The sequence below is a fragment of the Mandrillus leucophaeus genome, unplaced genomic scaffold (genome assembly GCF_000951045.1).
Source record: "Mandrillus leucophaeus isolate KB7577 unplaced genomic scaffold, Mleu.le_1.0 Scaffold216, whole genome shotgun sequence".
In the NCBI taxonomy this organism is placed as follows: domain Eukaryota; kingdom Metazoa; phylum Chordata; class Mammalia; order Primates; family Cercopithecidae; genus Mandrillus; species Mandrillus leucophaeus.
In genome coordinates, this window is record NW_012102210.1 from 1,466,445 (window position 1) to 1,482,758 (window position 16,314).

Genomic DNA, 16,314 nt, shown 5'->3' on the forward strand with positions numbered 1-16,314 from the left:
GGGGGCCGCTTGCCCTCCCCGTTTCGGCCCCCACCCACACACAGGTTTCTACCTCCCACCACCGCCACCCCGCTGCCTGGGCTGGGCTGAGGCAGGTGGGCCTTGGGTTAGACTGTGGCGCTCAGCATGGCCTCTGTCTCTGGCAGGATCTTGTTCTGGTTGGAGTCCAGGCCAAAGAACTTGACGCTGAGGCCGTCCACGGGGTGCAGGACGGGGACCAAGGTGATGCGGGGGAAGGTCCGCGTGGCCAGCTCAAAGCGGCTGGTGCTGGCCAGCTCCACCGCTAGCACCTTCAGGAACAGCTTAGCCAGGTGCTTGCCCAGGCAGGTCCGGACACCGCCACCGAATGGGAGGTAATGGAAGCGGCCGTCCTTGTCCTCGCTCCGCGCCTGGCTGAAGCGATCGGGGTCGAACACATTCACGTCTTTGAACACAGGCGCTGTGTCGTGGGTGTCCCGGATGCTGTACATGACACTCCAGCCTTTGGGGATCTGGAAACCCTGGAGCAAGATGGGGGCCGAGGAGCGGGTGGTTAGAGTCGGAATAACCCACGAAGGGCCTAGGACTGCCCCCTGCCTGCTCAGCCCCAGATGTTCAAGACCTGTCTCTTCCTAGAGACACCCCACTGTGGCCCCCCAGGCCTGGCCAGCCAGCCCCACTCAGCATGTTAGTCCAAGCCCTTATCTGTAGATGTGCACATGCGACTTCACATCTAACACCCAACTTGGCTTCATCTGATGCATTTGGGGCGCACTTCTCTCATGAGACTGAAAGTAAGCACTGTTTCCCCATCAGGCCTGATGTCCCTGAAATGGAGGCTGGTCTCCCGCCTTGCCCCATCCCGGTGCCCCCGCTCCCCCATCACCCCCGGCTCCACAGGCCCAGCCTCTCTCACATCCAGCTCGAAGGTCTGCAGCACAGTGCGGTAGCCACCGGAAATGGGTGTGAACAGGCGCATGACTTCCTTGATGACGCAGTCCAGGTAGCGCAGCCCGCTGAGCGTGTCCAGGCGCAGTGTGCCCTCGCAGGGGCAGCCACCGCTGTGCAGGATGCCATGAGCCCGCAGCTCCTCCCGCAGCTTCTCCAGCACGGTGGGGTGCTTCAGCAGCTGCATGATGAGTGAGGTGCTGGCGCTGGCCGTGGTGGCATAGGCCGCGAAGATCAGCTCCAGGGTCCCGTCCTGCAGGGCACAGAGGAGAGGCGTTGTTGGAGGTATTGGTTCAGCCAGGCAGGGGCTACCCCATTCGGCCAGCGGCCCGTGTGCCCAGGTCATCTGTGCTGGGCCCTGCCTGGTTCCTGCAGTGAATTCTGCTTCCTCTGAGTCTCATGTTGCCAGAGCACTAGTGTCACGATGGACACGGGGGTCACAGCCAGTCCCTGGCTGGGCAGAAGACACAACTGCTGTGACCCAGGGCAGAAGCCTCCAGTCCTTTGGAGCGGGGCCACTTCTCACTCACTGCTGGGTTCCTGGGCCAGCCCCACAGGCCTGATATGCAATGGGCTCACAGGAGAAAAAGAACAAATCCCAAGGAGCAAGGCCCTGCGCAGTGGGTGTGCGTGTGCGTGTGTGGGGGATGTGGTCCAAACCCGGGCCTTCCCACTAGCAGCGCCAGCCCCTTCCTCCATCGCAGGAGGAGGACATTTGGTGGGTAGTCAGGGGAGCCAATGGGGTCTGAGAGGCAGCCTGGGGCCACAGCCTGGGGCCACTCCCTTGGAGACCTGGGATGAGGCTGAGGGGAGGTGACCTCCTGAGGACCTAAAGACCCTGCCAGGGCTCTCTGGGGAGCAGGACACCAGGGCCATGGGTTCCCCATAGAAAGGCCCCAGCAGGCCATCTCATAGCAAGCCCTGCATTTTACAAATGTGAACTCTGGGCCCAGAGAGGGGAATGAAGGGACCTGGGTCCATTACTGGCCATGGCGACACCCGTAAATCACAAAGCTTGTTATAGTGGAAAAGCCACTCTGGCTCTTCCTAGCTCCCCAGGAAAGAAGCTGGAGCTAGAATACGGGGAGGCAAAGATAGTGGGCAGGGGAGGCTGCAGTGAGTGTCCGTGGGGACCCGGCAGCGGAGTGGGCCTGCAGAGCCCAGGTGGGGAGTGAGCCCTCCTCTGGTGAAACATCTGTCCAAAGCAGGGCAAGCAGGCCCTGCGCGGAGCACAGCCGGGATCACCAGGGGCCAGGGGGCTGGGAGGGCATGCAAAGTGCCAGCAACCTGAAAAGGCTGGGGGTGGGGGAGGAGACCTCGCATCCAAATCTCCGCTGCTGTTCCCCAAGGGCTGAGGCTGACGATAAGCAAGTGGTTTCCCCTTGTGGGCCTGCATTTCCCTAGATGGCCTCCCAAGGATATTGGGACTAGGAAATGAACCGAGATCATTCCCAGGCCTGAGCTCCCTGTAGGCCATGGGGAGAGAAGGGAAGGCACCCATGGCATCCTGCAGAGCAGGGGCGGGGACATAGACTTCGCTTCCGGTTTCGCGGTCTCCAGCCACTGCTCAGAAAGCGTGTGTGGGGCCAGACTACAGGGGCTAGAAAGGGCAAGGCACATTTCCACCCAAGGAAAGCTCAGAATGGAGCCTGGGTGCTGGTGCTGCCAGCGAGGGGCGCATGCCCACCCCACCTTCAGCTCCTGCATGGTCATCTCCTTCCCGTGCTCCTTGCTGCTCTCAATGAGGAGGTCCAGGGCGTCCGAGTAGTCCTTGCCCTGTGTGCACTGCAGCTTCTCCCGGATGGCCTTCTCCAGCCCCTTCTGCAGGATCTGCCGAGCCTGAATGCCCTGCAGGGGGAAGGGCTGTCACTCATATAGAAGGGCAGGCTCCCATCCGAGCCTTGGGACCACCAGGGATGACTCCAGCCTCCTCCTACCCCACGCTGACACCTCTCCCCTTTGTCCATGTGCCCTGTGCCTAGGTGCCCACTCAGGGGTCAGGTCAGCCACCCATCCCCAGAGAGGGGGCTCATGGATGCTCCTGCTAATCTTCTCCCAGGCCCTGGGTGCTCACCCGCCGATAGCCACTGAAGGGCAGGTCAACAGGCAGGGAGAAGACATTCTCCACAAACTGCTGGTAGACCTCAAATAGGTGCCCAAGGTCCTCCTCGGGGATGCTGAAGCCCAGCAGCACCCGGATGGCCATGCGGAAGGTCAGCTTCTGCGCCTCCTGGTACACGTTGATGGCCTCGGGGTGGCTGCTCCAGGCACGCAGTGTGTCCTGGATCACCAGCTGGATCTTGGGCAGGTAACTCTCCAGGGCCTCGTGGCTGAAGATCTTGGAGAAGACCTGGAAGGCAGAGAGGCAGGTGGGTGAGCTGATTGGCACGGCCCGCCCCTGGTCAGCCCCTCACTCTGCCTGAAGGATGAATGTGGCCAAAGAGAACTTCAGCTTCCACACAATCACAAAGCTTTGGGAGCTGGGCAGGCCAGCTGTCAGCAAGTCTTCGAGGGATGTGGCTTGCGTGGGGCACAAGTGGCAGCTGAGCGGGGAACCACCCTTCCATTGCAGAAGCCCATTTTGGAATCCCGGGACACAGGATGGAAGTGCCCAGGAGAAGTGGAGCACAGTCGTTGGACTGTACAGGAAAGTAGGGGAAGGCCATCAGGGGATAGCTACTCCATGGGGGACAGCAAGAGAGCCTGAGACTAGACCTCAAGCAGGACTTCCTGGGAACCAAAATTGTCATCACTTGCTGGAAAACACCTACTGGGTGCAGATTCTAGTAAGTTTATTAACAGCTGTGCCATGAAAAGGTCTTCAGTGTGGCCAGGTCCAAAAGCAGCGGGGGAATGGGGACAATGGCTTTCCACCCCCAAAGATCATAAGGACAACCAGAAGCCCTGTGACTTCCCTGCATCTTCCAGGGCCCCTGTAAGGAGGCAGTGAGTCCTGTTCCCACCTCCCCGTCTTCCGTCCTCCTGGCTGCCTGCGCAGCCCCCCTTGCTGCCCTCCTCACCCAGGACTCCCCTGCACATGTTTTCATGTGTGGAGGAGACGGGAGCACGTTAGTTTATTTACCGATAGCCTGTGGGTCTCGCTCATAAGCAGCAACCTCCATCCCACCAGAGTTCAGGTGAGAAGGGGGAGCACCCCCGCTACCAGCACCAAGCAAAGGCTGGGAGGGGAGGGACAGTGCGGAAGAGGGAGCCCCCCACCCCACCCCTTGCAAACCACACACACGCGCCGCCCTCCCCAACTGCCCCCCAAACACAACCACCACACAAACTGTAAATGTGAGAATTTCCCCTGCAGTCAGCTCGGGGAGGAAAGGTAACATTTTCCTGGCCTGGGCCCTGCATGGCTAATGGGAGGGCTGGTTTGCAGAAATAACAGTGCTGGCCCTTCAGTGGCCCAGCCAGGCGTTCACAATAGTACTTTCATTCCGAAATTCCCGGTGGAGGGAGGGAGGGAGGGAGGGCAGGAGGCCGGCGAGGGGCAGAGAGGCCTGCACTGTTTGGGGCCGCTTCTGCTACAGAGGAACAGCAGAGAGGTAGAAGGATGAAAGGAGGTCGCCTAGATCAGCCCAAGTCCAGATGGGTCATTCACACCTTGCCCAGTGTTGGGGGTCCGAGGGAATTTCCAGGGGACTCTAACTGCTGCCTGCCTTCAGAGAGTAATGGATAAAGGCAATGCTTGTTTGCTTCAACCCCCAACCCTCATGTCCTTAGGATTCCAGGTTCAGCCCTTGGGCAAATGAAGGGTCTTGGGGGAATGAGAAGGGGCACTTCTCCTAAAGCCCAGCACTGGCCAGTGAAGGGCCCCTTACAGACAGCAGAGAGCCACAGGGTGGGCAGACAGCAGCACACAGGAGGGAAAAGTGCATCAGGAAACAAGACGGGGACAGGAAAATCACTCTGCGGCTACCAGGCCTCCATGGCAGGACAGGGAGGCCAGAGGTAGGACAGGGAGGGCCCAAGAGGTCATACTTGGCCCAGAGCCGGCCAGCCAGCCCAGGACGGACTAGGTGTTCTGTCATGGAGGGTGCAAGGTGGGAGCTGGCCAGGGCCCCCAGCACATGGGAGACCTGGTCCTCCTGCCTCTCACCCCGTGCCCCGGAGGCCACGTCCACCAGGCCCAGTCGAAGTAGAAACCGGCGGGCTCTAAGATGCGGTGGGGTGACAGGAAAGGGGCTGAGTTGTAGCTGTGCATCATCCAGCAACTTACAGTGTGATCATGGCCAAGTGGCTACCCGCTCCCCCAAGCCTCAGTTTCCTCATCTGTAGACAGTGAAGTGGAGCCAGGTGGCCTCCCGTCAATCCACTGAGCACCTGAACAGCAGCCCCCACCTGCCCCTAAGTAGATGCTATCCCTTCAAAGCGGCCCAGAACTTGTCAATGCTCGAATCCCTTGGGGAGCGCCTTCCAGCCCCCACGCACACACCCCATGTGGGCTACAGTGGCCCAGGAGGGGCCATCCCAGGGTTTAAAAAGGGGGAGCACGGAGGGCCCACACCTCACCCACAGACAAGCCCTGCCTTGCCCCGTGGGCTCCGTTTCCTGCGCCCTCTAGCGATGGCCGGTTGAACTGCTCCTTCCCAGGCCTTGGGGGCCCTGGAGGGCAGGCAGGGATAGTCTAGGAAGACAGAAGGGCCCAGGGACTGACCGAAGGACTCCAAGGGCAGGGGTCCACACCTGACCCCTGCGGGGAAGGGGTCTATGGGCAAGGCCAGGAGCTAGAATCAGTCAGAAAAACCACTGCCTCCCGGCACCTGCAGGCCCCTGGGGTTGGGGCTTCTAAAAGGAAAGTGAAGGCAGGACCAGGACACTGTCTCGTTCAGTGTCTGACTGGCTGAGTGACAGCCAGCAGGCCGCTGCCCCTCCTGGAGCTGTTTCTCCGCTGGGTTCACGAGAGGCCTGACTGGCCGTTCTGAGGGCCTTTCCGCCAGGCTGTCCATGACGCTCCTCAGAGCTCACCGTGAGGTGGAGAAATCCCCCAAATGAGAAGCCCAGCAAAGGTGGGTGGAGGGCACACTGGCCCCGAGGGGCTGGGCTCAGAGGTCACCAGGTCCATGCCCCGGCCTCTGGCCCAGCTGCTCCACAGGCATAGGGGCCTCCCAAGCCCTAGGAAGCCTCCAGGGCCTCATCCCTGGGTCTGTGCCCAGGTGTAACAACGCAGGCACTTCCCGAAGCCAGGGCAGCTCTGAAACCACCACCCGCCACAAAGGACGGGTGGAGGCAGAGGCGCAGGCTGGGGCAGAGGGCGGTCAGGGCTGCGTCAGGGCGCGCTGGGTCTGAGGCCACCGCCTGCTGGGGTCAGGGCTCGGGCATACTGGGAAGGTGCCCGGGAGCGGCTCCCTGTGAAGAAACGAAGGGTTCCCGGCCCGGAGCTACTTCCCTGACCACAGGCATAGCAGGAGCCACGGCTGCTTTGTTTCCTTCTGGGGCTTCCCTCGGAATTCCCAAAAGTCAGCCAAGAATGCCGGACAAAGGTCACTGGGAGCCAGCCCAGGCCCAGGCCAAGCCCTGCAGAGGGAGTGGCAGGTATGGACTCCCCACCAGGGTTGGTGCCGGGAGAGAGCAAGGGTACTGTCACAGGAGACCAGGAGCGCCCATCCAGGTTTACCTGCTGCAGCCTCAGAGGCTTGGGCAGGAGGGAGGAGGGCAGTCGCCTTGAGGGATGGCTTTGGGCAACTCCCCTGCCAAGCCCCCAAGGACACAATAGGCTCAGGAGTCCACCCCTTGGTTCTCTCCCTCCCTCCGGAGTGGGAGCTGATCGCACAAGGGTCTAGGGGCACCAGCAGGGGCTCGTGAAGGCTCAGATTCCCTATCATTGTTTCTACAAATGCATTCTCCCCAAGCAGGCCTCCTCACCCCTCCTGCCTCTCACCCTGTGCCCTGGGAGGGGAGTCACTTTGTGAACCCCCATGGCCCTACGGGCCGCGCTTGCTCAGCCAGATAGCCTCCCCCTTCTCTGCTGGCAGGTGTGGACAGATGGACAAATGGATGGGCAGCAGGAGCGGGTAGAGCCGGAGCGGGGACCCACTGCCCAGGCCAGTGACTCAGACTGGGAGGAATGGAAGCGGCTGCCCAGGAGGGGTGGGGGCCTGGGCAGGCCACCCGGCCAAGCCACCGGAGCCTCAGCCTGCGGAGTGGAAAGAATAACAGAGGGCAGGCAGGCGCTGAGGCAGCCGTCCGCACAGGGGTGACGCCAAGGTGTGTACTTTATATTCAGGCAAGGGGGGTAAGAGAGGACGTCATCTTCCCAGCTGCCTGGCTGCCTCAGCTTCACCCTGGCCCAGTGGAAATGCCAGGCAGCTTCACCCAGAACTGGAAATGTCCAATCCGGGTCTGTGGGGCTGGGCACACTCAGCCCCTCTGGTTACAGGGAGGCTGGCCCAGACCCCCAACAGGCTCCAGCGGTTAGAGCAGAGCGCCTGCCCCTGATTTGACTCCAGCTGTGATCATCTCACCTGGAAACGTGCTCCCCACTGCCCTAACTCTTCCACACATACCTACAGCACAAGGGGGGCAAGGTGGGGAGGGGCGAGCAGCACTTGGCAGACACCTGCCAAGCCACAGAATCTGAGATTTGCCCGGCCGCTCTTACCTCTCCCGCTTCCAACCGCCACCAACCCCACCTTAGAAAGCTGTGGATGGGGAGGGGCCTCCCAAGGTCACAGTCCAGAGTGTGGCTGGCCACACCCACCAGAGGCCCTGAACTCCCTGCCTCCCACCACTCCAGACTCCTCTGCCAGCCCTGGTGGGCTCTGAATTTATCCAAGGGTCCTGAAGGGGGACTGTCCTCTACAGTGAAGTCCACTCTCAGGGTGAGGCCAGCTGTCCCTGCCACTTTGGTGTGATCCTGGCATGTCTCAGGGCCCCGCAGTTGCTTCCTTTTAGGCTTAGGGAACCCAGGACAGATACAGCAGCCAGCCTGGGGGGCCCAGGGCCAGGGCAGACCCCACCAAACCTTCCCACTCCCCGCCAAGGCCACCTTCATCTTCCAAGGCTGGGAGAGTGAGCAAACACATCAGTACCACAACCTTGGACCCCTCCCTGCCTTGGGAGAAGGACACAGAAAGAAGGGACAGAGGGAAGGGCTGGCCCCTGCATCCAGGCCGCCCACCCACCTGCTGCCTGGCACAAGGGCATGCAGAGGGAGTTTCCCACTCCCAGGCGTCCTGGCAGCTGACTGTGGGCTCCCTCCCCCACTGACCTTCAGATAGATCCGCTGCTGCTACCCGCCCCCTCAGCAGCCCCTGTGCCCACCCACTGGTGCTACAGTAACTTTTGGGCGAAGGACTTGTGTTGACAGAACAAAGGCGTTGTGCCTATGCCAAGGGGCTGGGGCAGAGCTCCCAGCAGCAGAGCTGCCTGGCTGTGCCACTGGCCTTCCATCCAACACAGGTTGAACCTTCTGCCCTGAGCTGAGCCTGGTGGACATGACTGTGTGGCCAGAGGTTGTGCCTTGGTCCAAAGGCCTCCTAGAGCCAGGTGTGGGCTAGCCTTCCCTGGGACCCCATAACCATGGGTCCTCCTGGCACCATCCTCCTGCTGAGGCACCTCCTGGCCTCTCCATTCCAACACAGACCCCAGGAGCACAAGGTTTCCAAGATGGGGCCAAAGTCAGGGATGGTGGATGGACAGGCAGGGTTTCTTGACTTCTACTTCCAAAGCCTAATCCCCCACCTAGGCTTCAGGCCCAGAAGGCCCTGTAGGCAGGGATCTGGGTAGAAGGGGCAAGACTACCACTCCTGAGGTCTTCCCAGTTCAGAGGCTCCAAGGCTAAGTCCCTCCCCTGAAATACTCTCCAAGTTCCCTGAGGGTATCTCCAGGCCACTGTCTGGGGTGTCCTGAAGCTGCTGGCCTCTTGGTGCGTAGAGGTCCAGTCCTATCTCCAAAGAAGAAGAGGAGAGGCCCAATCCTGGTGGGTAGGACTGGGCATAGGAAGCTTCTAGAACGATTCCCTAGCTCCTTCTCCATGTTTTGGACAACTGTCTCACCCCCACCTTCCTAACCAGACTCCATCTGCCCTTCTATGGCAATACTCCAGCCTCTCTACACATGAAGAGGGATGGGGTCCCTCCCCTATCCATCAGATACACCCCAGGCCCTGGGCAGGGGAAGGGTAACCCAGGAGGAGGGAGGGAGTCTGAGGCCCTGGCTGCAAGGACACAGGCCTGGCTTCCAGAGATGATTCTGTTAGACTGGGCAAGACTTTCTGGACTTTTTCCCTGGCAACCCCACCCCTGCTGGCCCAAGACCACCAGGGCAGCCAGGGCAAACACCTGGAGCGCAGTGATGGCAGTGAGAAGCCCCCTCCAACACATCTGGTCAGACCTCCCAGAGGCAGGGTGGGCCACCAGCCCCAATGGAAACAGTGACGCTCCAGTTCCCCACCAGCCGGGCCCCAGCACACCTGGGCCCCACTTCCCGCTCCTACCTCCTAACCAGGCCAGTCCTGGCCCAGCAGCCCACACTGCAGCCAGGCCCCTAACTGCAGCATGGACCAGATAAAGAGGTGTGTGTGGCACACAGCAGCCCCTACCTTGGCCACACTCAGTCCACCAGGCCTTGGGTTCAGCAGATGAGCAGTTCTCTCCAGGACCAACATGTATATTTAGAAACAGTGGCCCTGAGCGTCCTCCTGGCTTCCAGCTAGATTCTACCTACCCAGCCCCAGGACTTCCGTGGAGTTTAGTAAACTTAAATCATCAGTTAGGGAGATTTAGGGGGAAGAATCCTTTCATCTGGCTGACTACCCATTTCTCATTCGACCCTCCCTGCCAACATGCCTCACATGGCAAGCATAAAACTGCTACACACAAAGAGGGGGCCCTGCATTTGGCTCTCAGGCCCCTGGCAGGATGAACCAGCTTCTGGTGACTCCCCACCCACCCCCAGGGAGCTAAAGGACTGGCTGTTCTGAATAGGGAACCATTACACCTCAGCCAAGGCTCTCAGTTTCTGCCCTGACCCCAGTCCCAGCCCTCCTCCTCCCTTCCCCCATATTCCTGGTCTTCTGCGCCCTCCCTTCCTTCTCCCTCCCCTCTAAATGGACAATGTAGGCCAAAAAACCTTGGGGCTTTCCAGGCAAGCCCTTCCCAGCCAACACCTGGAGGCCCGAGGCCAAGTCAGGCCCAGGGTGGGTGGAACCCCAAGACAACGCCCTCACCCCAAAGCCCTCTGCACCCCACACTCTGGTCCTGGCCACACCTCCTTCCTCACTGTCCACCCCAGCTTCCAGCAGCCCCAGGCAGGCCGGACAGAGGAGGACTCTTCTCCCGGGCCCAGAGACTATTCCCGTGGACGCTGCAGTCCGGTGGTGCAGGCTCTCCCCGAAATTTTCTTTGTCTCCTGACCTGGTTCAATTCTCGTTCTACCGCTCTACGCTTCAGTGGCCCCTTCCGTGAAAACGGCACAATAATACCCCTCTGACCAAAGCCTCTGTAAAGCAGAGCTCAGGAAGCAGCCATCTCCTTTGGAGCTGAGTCTCCGCTCTCCTCGCTCTTTGGAATGGGCCTGTGGTGGAGTCGCAAAGGCTGAGGGAAAAATAACTGCCCAACACCTTGGAAAAGCCGAGGCTTCATTCCGAAGCCTCCAGCCCCTCCCAGCCACTCCCCAGAACCCCTCTCCCGCCGCCCCCAGGCTGTGGCAACTGCTTCCAGCTAGGAGTGGGGCAGATGGAAGAAAGGACTTTGGGAGCCCGTTTCCAGTTCCTGAAATACATGCTGTATAAGGGAACGGGGTGGGGGCAGGGATGCAGCCCAGTCTCCTCGGTTTGACCGCTCCTTCTTTTGTCTGCAGTTAAGAATTACCCTTCACAGGCTGTTCAGAGAACGTCAAGTGCTACAGGATGCGTCTGCAAGTAGAGCGCTCCCCGTCTTCGCCAAGACCACAGCCTATGCGGCCCCTGACGGAGGGAGTCCGCCTCCCCACCTCCCGGGTCTGCCACCGCTCCCGGACGGGAAGCTACCTCTCCCTTTCCTTAGCTTTCAAACCTGGGTGAGTCCTCTGACCCAATGGAAAAAAATGGAGTCGGGGAGGTCGCGCGGCCCCCCTCCTGGCGGCTTCGGGCCCGCCCGCCGGCTCGGCTTTCGGGTTACTGCAGTTCAAACAGCACGTGCTGCCCGCGCTGGTAGCTGAGCGCAGCCGGGAGGGGCGGAGGCCTGCCCCGTGCGCGCCTCCTCCGCGCCTCCTCCAGTCGCTCGGGAAATCCAAGGGATAAACACCCACTTTCCCTTCCTCTTTCGGGGGGGTGGGTGTGCTTTGATCCCCGCTCGTGCCTCGCCTGCTCTCCCCCCGCCCGCCCTGCCCCCATGGCCCAGGCCCGTGCGCTCCGCGGCCCAAGGCTCGCCGCACCTTTCTCTGACCAGGCCCAGCCACCGCAGCCCACAAGCTGTCCCCAACCTCCACGAGCAGCCGCCTGCCCGCGCCTCCCTTCAGGCAGCCTGTGGTGGGAAGGGCAGCTTTGATTTTAGAATGATCGCTCTCCAGTCTTCGGAATTCCCTGGGAAACGTGGCGAAAAGGCGAACGCCGGCCAACTGTCCCGCCTCCTTCCTTTTCCAGCTCGGTGGAGCAAGGCAAGGACAAGCTTTGGACACCCCAGATCCCGCATGCTCAAGCTCTTCCAAGCCACCGTTGGTGGTGCCCACGGCAGTCGGCCAGCATGATAAGGGACCAAGAGGAGGGAGGCCGGAGCAGGCCCTGGATCCGGACTCGAGGCCTTGTCGGCGGGGAACTGCGGTGTCTTCAAGCATGGTGTGCAAAGGGGGGCACAGATTCGGTAGGGGAACATTCCCCAGGCTCCAGGAACTCCTTGCCCCGAGGTGAGGGGAGGGAGTGCACGGAAGAAAGAGGACAGAGTTCTTACCTTGCGCTTGTTGCGGTGGATGTCGCCAATGGAATTGGACACCGTGTTGGGGCCCAGCAACATGCGCGTGCTGCGAGGCCACTCGGTGCTCACGAGGTGGTGCTCGCCCATGAGGATCTTGCGCACGTTCTCCGCGCCGGTCACGCGTATCAGCGGCCGCCCCAACAAGTGCGTCTTGAACACGTTGCCATACTTCTCCCTCCGCGACGACTGGAAGCCAGAACCCTGCGGGAGCCACACCGGGGTCTCTCTCAGGGTGCACTTCTGCAGAAGGCCCGCGAGGGAGGGGTGGCGGACCCCAACGCGGGGCACAGTCACCTGCCCCCTCTCCCCACCAAACACACACTCACATAGACAAGCACGCAGGTTTTATTTTTCATAGCGTGCACAAGAACTGGGAAGTAGGGCCTAGAGGATAATAAATAATGCAAGGAGGTGGAGGCCCAGGGGCACCCCCAGGAGGCTGTTTTTTAGTAATGACTTTCGAGAGGAAAGAGGTATCCCGGACAGCTGGACCCAAAGCGGGAGTCTCCGCCTCCAACCCCCCTCCTTCCCTCGCGCTCGGGAGCCTCTCGGAATAAATATTTCCAGGCTCCGGGCCACGGGCTGGCGAGACCCCGCGGGGTGGCCGCAGGCCAAAGATTATTTATAGCGGTAAGCGGTCGGTGCCCGAAGGCAGCAACTACAGATGGGGGTTGGAGTTTCCTCCGCTGTCCGGTGTGGCCCGCGCAGGGACCCGGCGGCCCTCGGAGGACTCTGCAGGGCGGGGTCACGGGCCGAGAGCCGCGATTTTCCTAATGCATTTTGACCTGGAAATAACGGAGACCGACTTTGGTTGCCGCCCTGGAGTTTGGAACCCGAGCGCGGGGCGGGGCGGGACCGGGCAGGGCGACCCGCGCAGGTAACCAGATCCCCGGCTGTGGCGGCGCGAGCCGAGGATGGCGGGGCCGGGGCCCTGCCGGGCTCTCGAAACGGCTGGCGGAGCCGGCCCGGCGCGGGTACCGGAAACCGTGGAGACCTCAGAGGGGCGGGAGCAGGGGCGTCCCGCTCACCTTTGACGTCGGCACTAGTTACCCCACCCCACGTTAACCCTTCTCCTGCCGGGGCAGCACCTGGCGAAAAGGGGAGGGGCGCCACCTGTCTAGCCGCCCCGCCTGCCAGTCCACCGGCGTACAGACTCGGGCTCCAGATCTACCTGGTCCTGCAACCCCGAGGGGACAACTCAGTCTCCCTATCCCGGGTTGGTCCCTCTCCTCACTTTTCTTTTTTCCACAGAAAACTATTCTCCAGCTAAATGTGCACACACCCCAGTACAGCCGAAAAGTGACTCTGCAGAACCCGGAGCCCTAATCACTTTTCCACATGCGCCTCCGGCCCCGGCGCGCGACGGGGAACGAGCCGGGAGCGCCGGCGCAGCCAGGAGGGGGGTTGGGCCGCGAGAACGCTGTCCCCCTTCCAGGCTGGAGGACGGGGAGAGTTCCCCCCACCGTGCAGCCCTTCTACACGGCGTCTACCCCTTTAAGAAAAATCTAGGCGGAGGTGGGGTGCGACAGAGCGGGTGGTGAGGCGAGGGGTTCCCTCCCTCCGTCTGCTATACCCGTCTCCCTCGCTCCGTCTCACTCTCCGTCTTTCCTCTCCTTCTTTTCCTCTGTTTTTCTTTTCTTTCAACACAAAAGTTGGGTTGTGAATTTTCCGAGGTCGCCGCCGCCTCGCCCCCACCCCCTGCCTCTGATCTGCCTAACTATAATTAAAGTGCGTTTTTTGTGGCATTAATAAAGAGTTATTTGTCTGCCGTTTCCACGGTCTTCACAAAGAGGACTTTCATAGGGGCGGCCGCTCGGGCCGCGAGTCCAATTTATACAAAAATGTTGTATTTTTAGCCCTGGGCTCTGTTTAGATGGCGCTCGGTGGAAACGGAGAGCCCTTGGAGGTCCCCCCGTAAAATCTGATAAATGACTCCGAAAAAATAACGCTGGGATTCAGAGGGCTCTTATTAACCCCTTAGGCGCTCTGTACACGTACCCCCTATTTCCCTCCCCCACGCCAGATCTAGGGCCCCGGGTTGGAGGGATGGGGAGGCGTAGGTTTCCTCCTCCCTAACTTCTGTGCAGGTTGGACGCAGACCCCCAGGGACTCTTGTGGGATTCGGAGAAAAGGTCATGGGAACCTGAGCGGGGCAGAGAGAGGTAAGGAAACGAAGTGGGGGTGGCTGGTGACAGACCGTGGATTCAGCAGACAGTCTCTAAAAGGCGGGAGCCGTTGCCCAAGTTATTTTGTTTCCTAAATTCGCGGCCCAGAGCCTAGAGCACCGCTGCAGTTGACCCTTTAAGTGTGGTGGAGAGGGAAAGGCTCTGGGGATTTCTTTGCGGGGGTGGGGGGGGATACTTCCATTGGTTGAAGGGACCCCCACCTCATTGCACTAACAACCACAAAAAGAGATGGGCCAAATCCGGGACGTGGAAAGACCACAGGGCAGAGGAACTTCGAGCCCCCTCCCCGCCCCCGCTCCGCTGTCACTCCGCCCGGGGCAGGGTGAGTGCGCGTGTGCGCGCGCGCGCGAGCGCGCGGATTGCACGCGTCTGTTAATTTCAAGCCAAGCTTTCGCACCTCTAAACCCACAAGTCCCAGCGCTCACCTTTCGCTTCACCTCTCTGGTGCGGGGATTGTCAGTTTCAGGACATCCCTGCTTCCGCTAACAGAACAAACGCGAGTATGCACAAATACACCTCCCGCAGTTACTGCAGAGGCGCTCCCATACCCCAAGAAGAAAACTGGTGTGTATCACATTGCAAAAGCGATTGTCTACCACTTGATGAGGTTAACTCTAGGTTAATCTCCCCATTACCTACCTGGGTCTGGTCCCTGACGCGCCCCACCCCCATTATCACCAGCAGAGTGGGGTTGTGCGGCATCCAACAAGCACACACGCACTCTCTCTATGGATCCCACACTCACCTCTCCCAAGTTTCCCTCTCCTGCCAAACTGTCCCCACCCAATAAGTAAATAGACCCTTTTCCCCGAAAGCCTAGAGCCCTGGCTTCTCAGGCTTCTCATTTTTCTTTGGGTTACCTTCTTCCTCTTCCACCACAAAACAGACACACCAGCGCGGACCGCGGACCAGGGCAACTGTACCTGGCGCTGCCGACGGCGCCGCCGGAACACAGTTTTAAATCGGCAGTTCAAGTTGCCGCCAGCCCCCTCCTCTTCCGACTCAATTTTCGGCTCCCAGCGACACAGCCAACCCCAGAAAGCCGAGGGCGACTGGGGCTTCGAGCACCGAGGGGCGGCGAAAGCGGCTCAGGACCTGAAGCTCCCTCGGGATCGCGCCGCGCTGGGCGCCCCCAGGGCGCTCCAGGACCCCATGCCAGGCCAGCCGCGACCCAGGCAAGTCCATCTGGGAGCCCCCTCAGGTCCAGGAACCCCTCTTACTAGCCCCCTGAACCTGCTCAGCGAGCGCCAGTGGTCCCGGAACCGCGCTGCCGGCGGGCTGGGGAAGCCTGGGCTGCTGCGGCAGAGAGGAGGGAAGGGGCGGGGCGGGGACCAGTGCCTTCAGGCTCCCGGCGCCCCCTGGCCGGCCCGCCGCTCCATCAGCCCAACGCTCTCAGCTAGCGGACCCCGGAGAGCAGCGGAGCGAGCGCGCCCTTACCTGCAGCAGCCAGTGGCCGGTCTCTCCGATGAGCGGGAAGCCCATGGATCCCTTGGGGATGGGCAGCTTGCAGCTCTTGTCGCGAGTGGCGGCCCAGCGCAGCTGCCACAGCTGCTGCGACACGGCCAGCAGCAGCGTCACGGACACCAGGCACGCGGCGAGGGTGGCCAGCGCCGACACCAGCTCCAAGCCCTCAAAGAGCATGTTGGCGGCCGCTCGGGGGATTGGCTGTGCCGGCCGCGGCGGGGGAGGGGAGGGCCAGACGGGAGGGGACCGGAGCGGCGGGGGAGGGGAGGCTGCGGCCGGGGGTCCTGGCACCTCCAGCCGAAACAGAGAATGAGGAGGAAAGGGCCGAGGGAAGGGGAATGGAGGCTGCGAGGGGAGCGGAGAGAGGGAGGAAAAAAAATTGCCTAAAAGAAGAGAGGAGACACGAGGCGACTGGGGTGTAACTTTGTTTGTTTGTTTGTTTGTTTGTTCCTTTATAGCGGGCTTAGGGGCTGCTCAAGGGGTGGTGAGATGAAGCCGTGAGTCAAGCTGGTGGGTTTGCTCTCCCCGCTACCATCACACTCGGAAAACTTTGGAAAACTTTGTCCAGAGGGAGCCTCTCTCTCGTAAGCCCCTTTCCCTGCTCGGAAAAAAAGAAGGGGGCAGAGAGCTAGCGGAGAGGAAGTGCAGTCGATTTGTCAAAAGTATTGCAGTATGGCCCCAAAATTCCTAGGTAAAAAAAGAATTTAAAAAAAATCCTGAATCCAAAAATTCCAACGAACCCAGAAACTTTGGGGGCGAGGGAGAAAGCTCCCTGGCTGAGGCGAGTGGAGAGGCCGGAGCCCAAATGTCCCTGGGCTGCCCTGGGCGGCGCGCTC

The 16,314-nt window shown here is 60.9% G+C and overlaps 1 protein-coding gene across 4 annotated transcripts in view; it reads right to left on the bottom strand.

Annotated features, from left to right (window-relative positions):
- Positions 1–15,677, bottom strand: part of LOC105540157 (cytochrome P450 26B1) — a 20,559-nt gene extending 4,882 nt beyond the window's left edge. Inside the window, exons 1-6 of one of the 4 annotated variants that reach the window (XM_011980667.1) lie at positions 15,452–15,658; positions 11,805–12,029; positions 3,002–3,277; positions 2,620–2,775; positions 896–1,180; positions 17–500 (exon numbers count right to left, since the gene is read on the bottom strand). In XM_011980667.1, the coding sequence (XP_011836057.1) occupies positions 108–500; positions 896–1,180; positions 2,620–2,775; positions 3,002–3,277; positions 11,805–12,029; positions 15,452–15,655 (1,539 nt within the window). In that variant the 5' untranslated portion in view covers positions 15,656–15,658 and the 3' untranslated portion in view covers positions 17–107. Of the gene's footprint in view, positions 1–16; positions 501–895; positions 1,181–2,619; positions 2,776–3,001; positions 3,278–11,804; positions 12,030–15,451 lie in introns of those variants that run through there. The other 3 variants (XM_011980668.1, XM_011980669.1, XM_011980670.1) reach the window with 3 other exon arrangements.
- Positions 15,678–16,314: the final 637 nt, after the last annotated feature.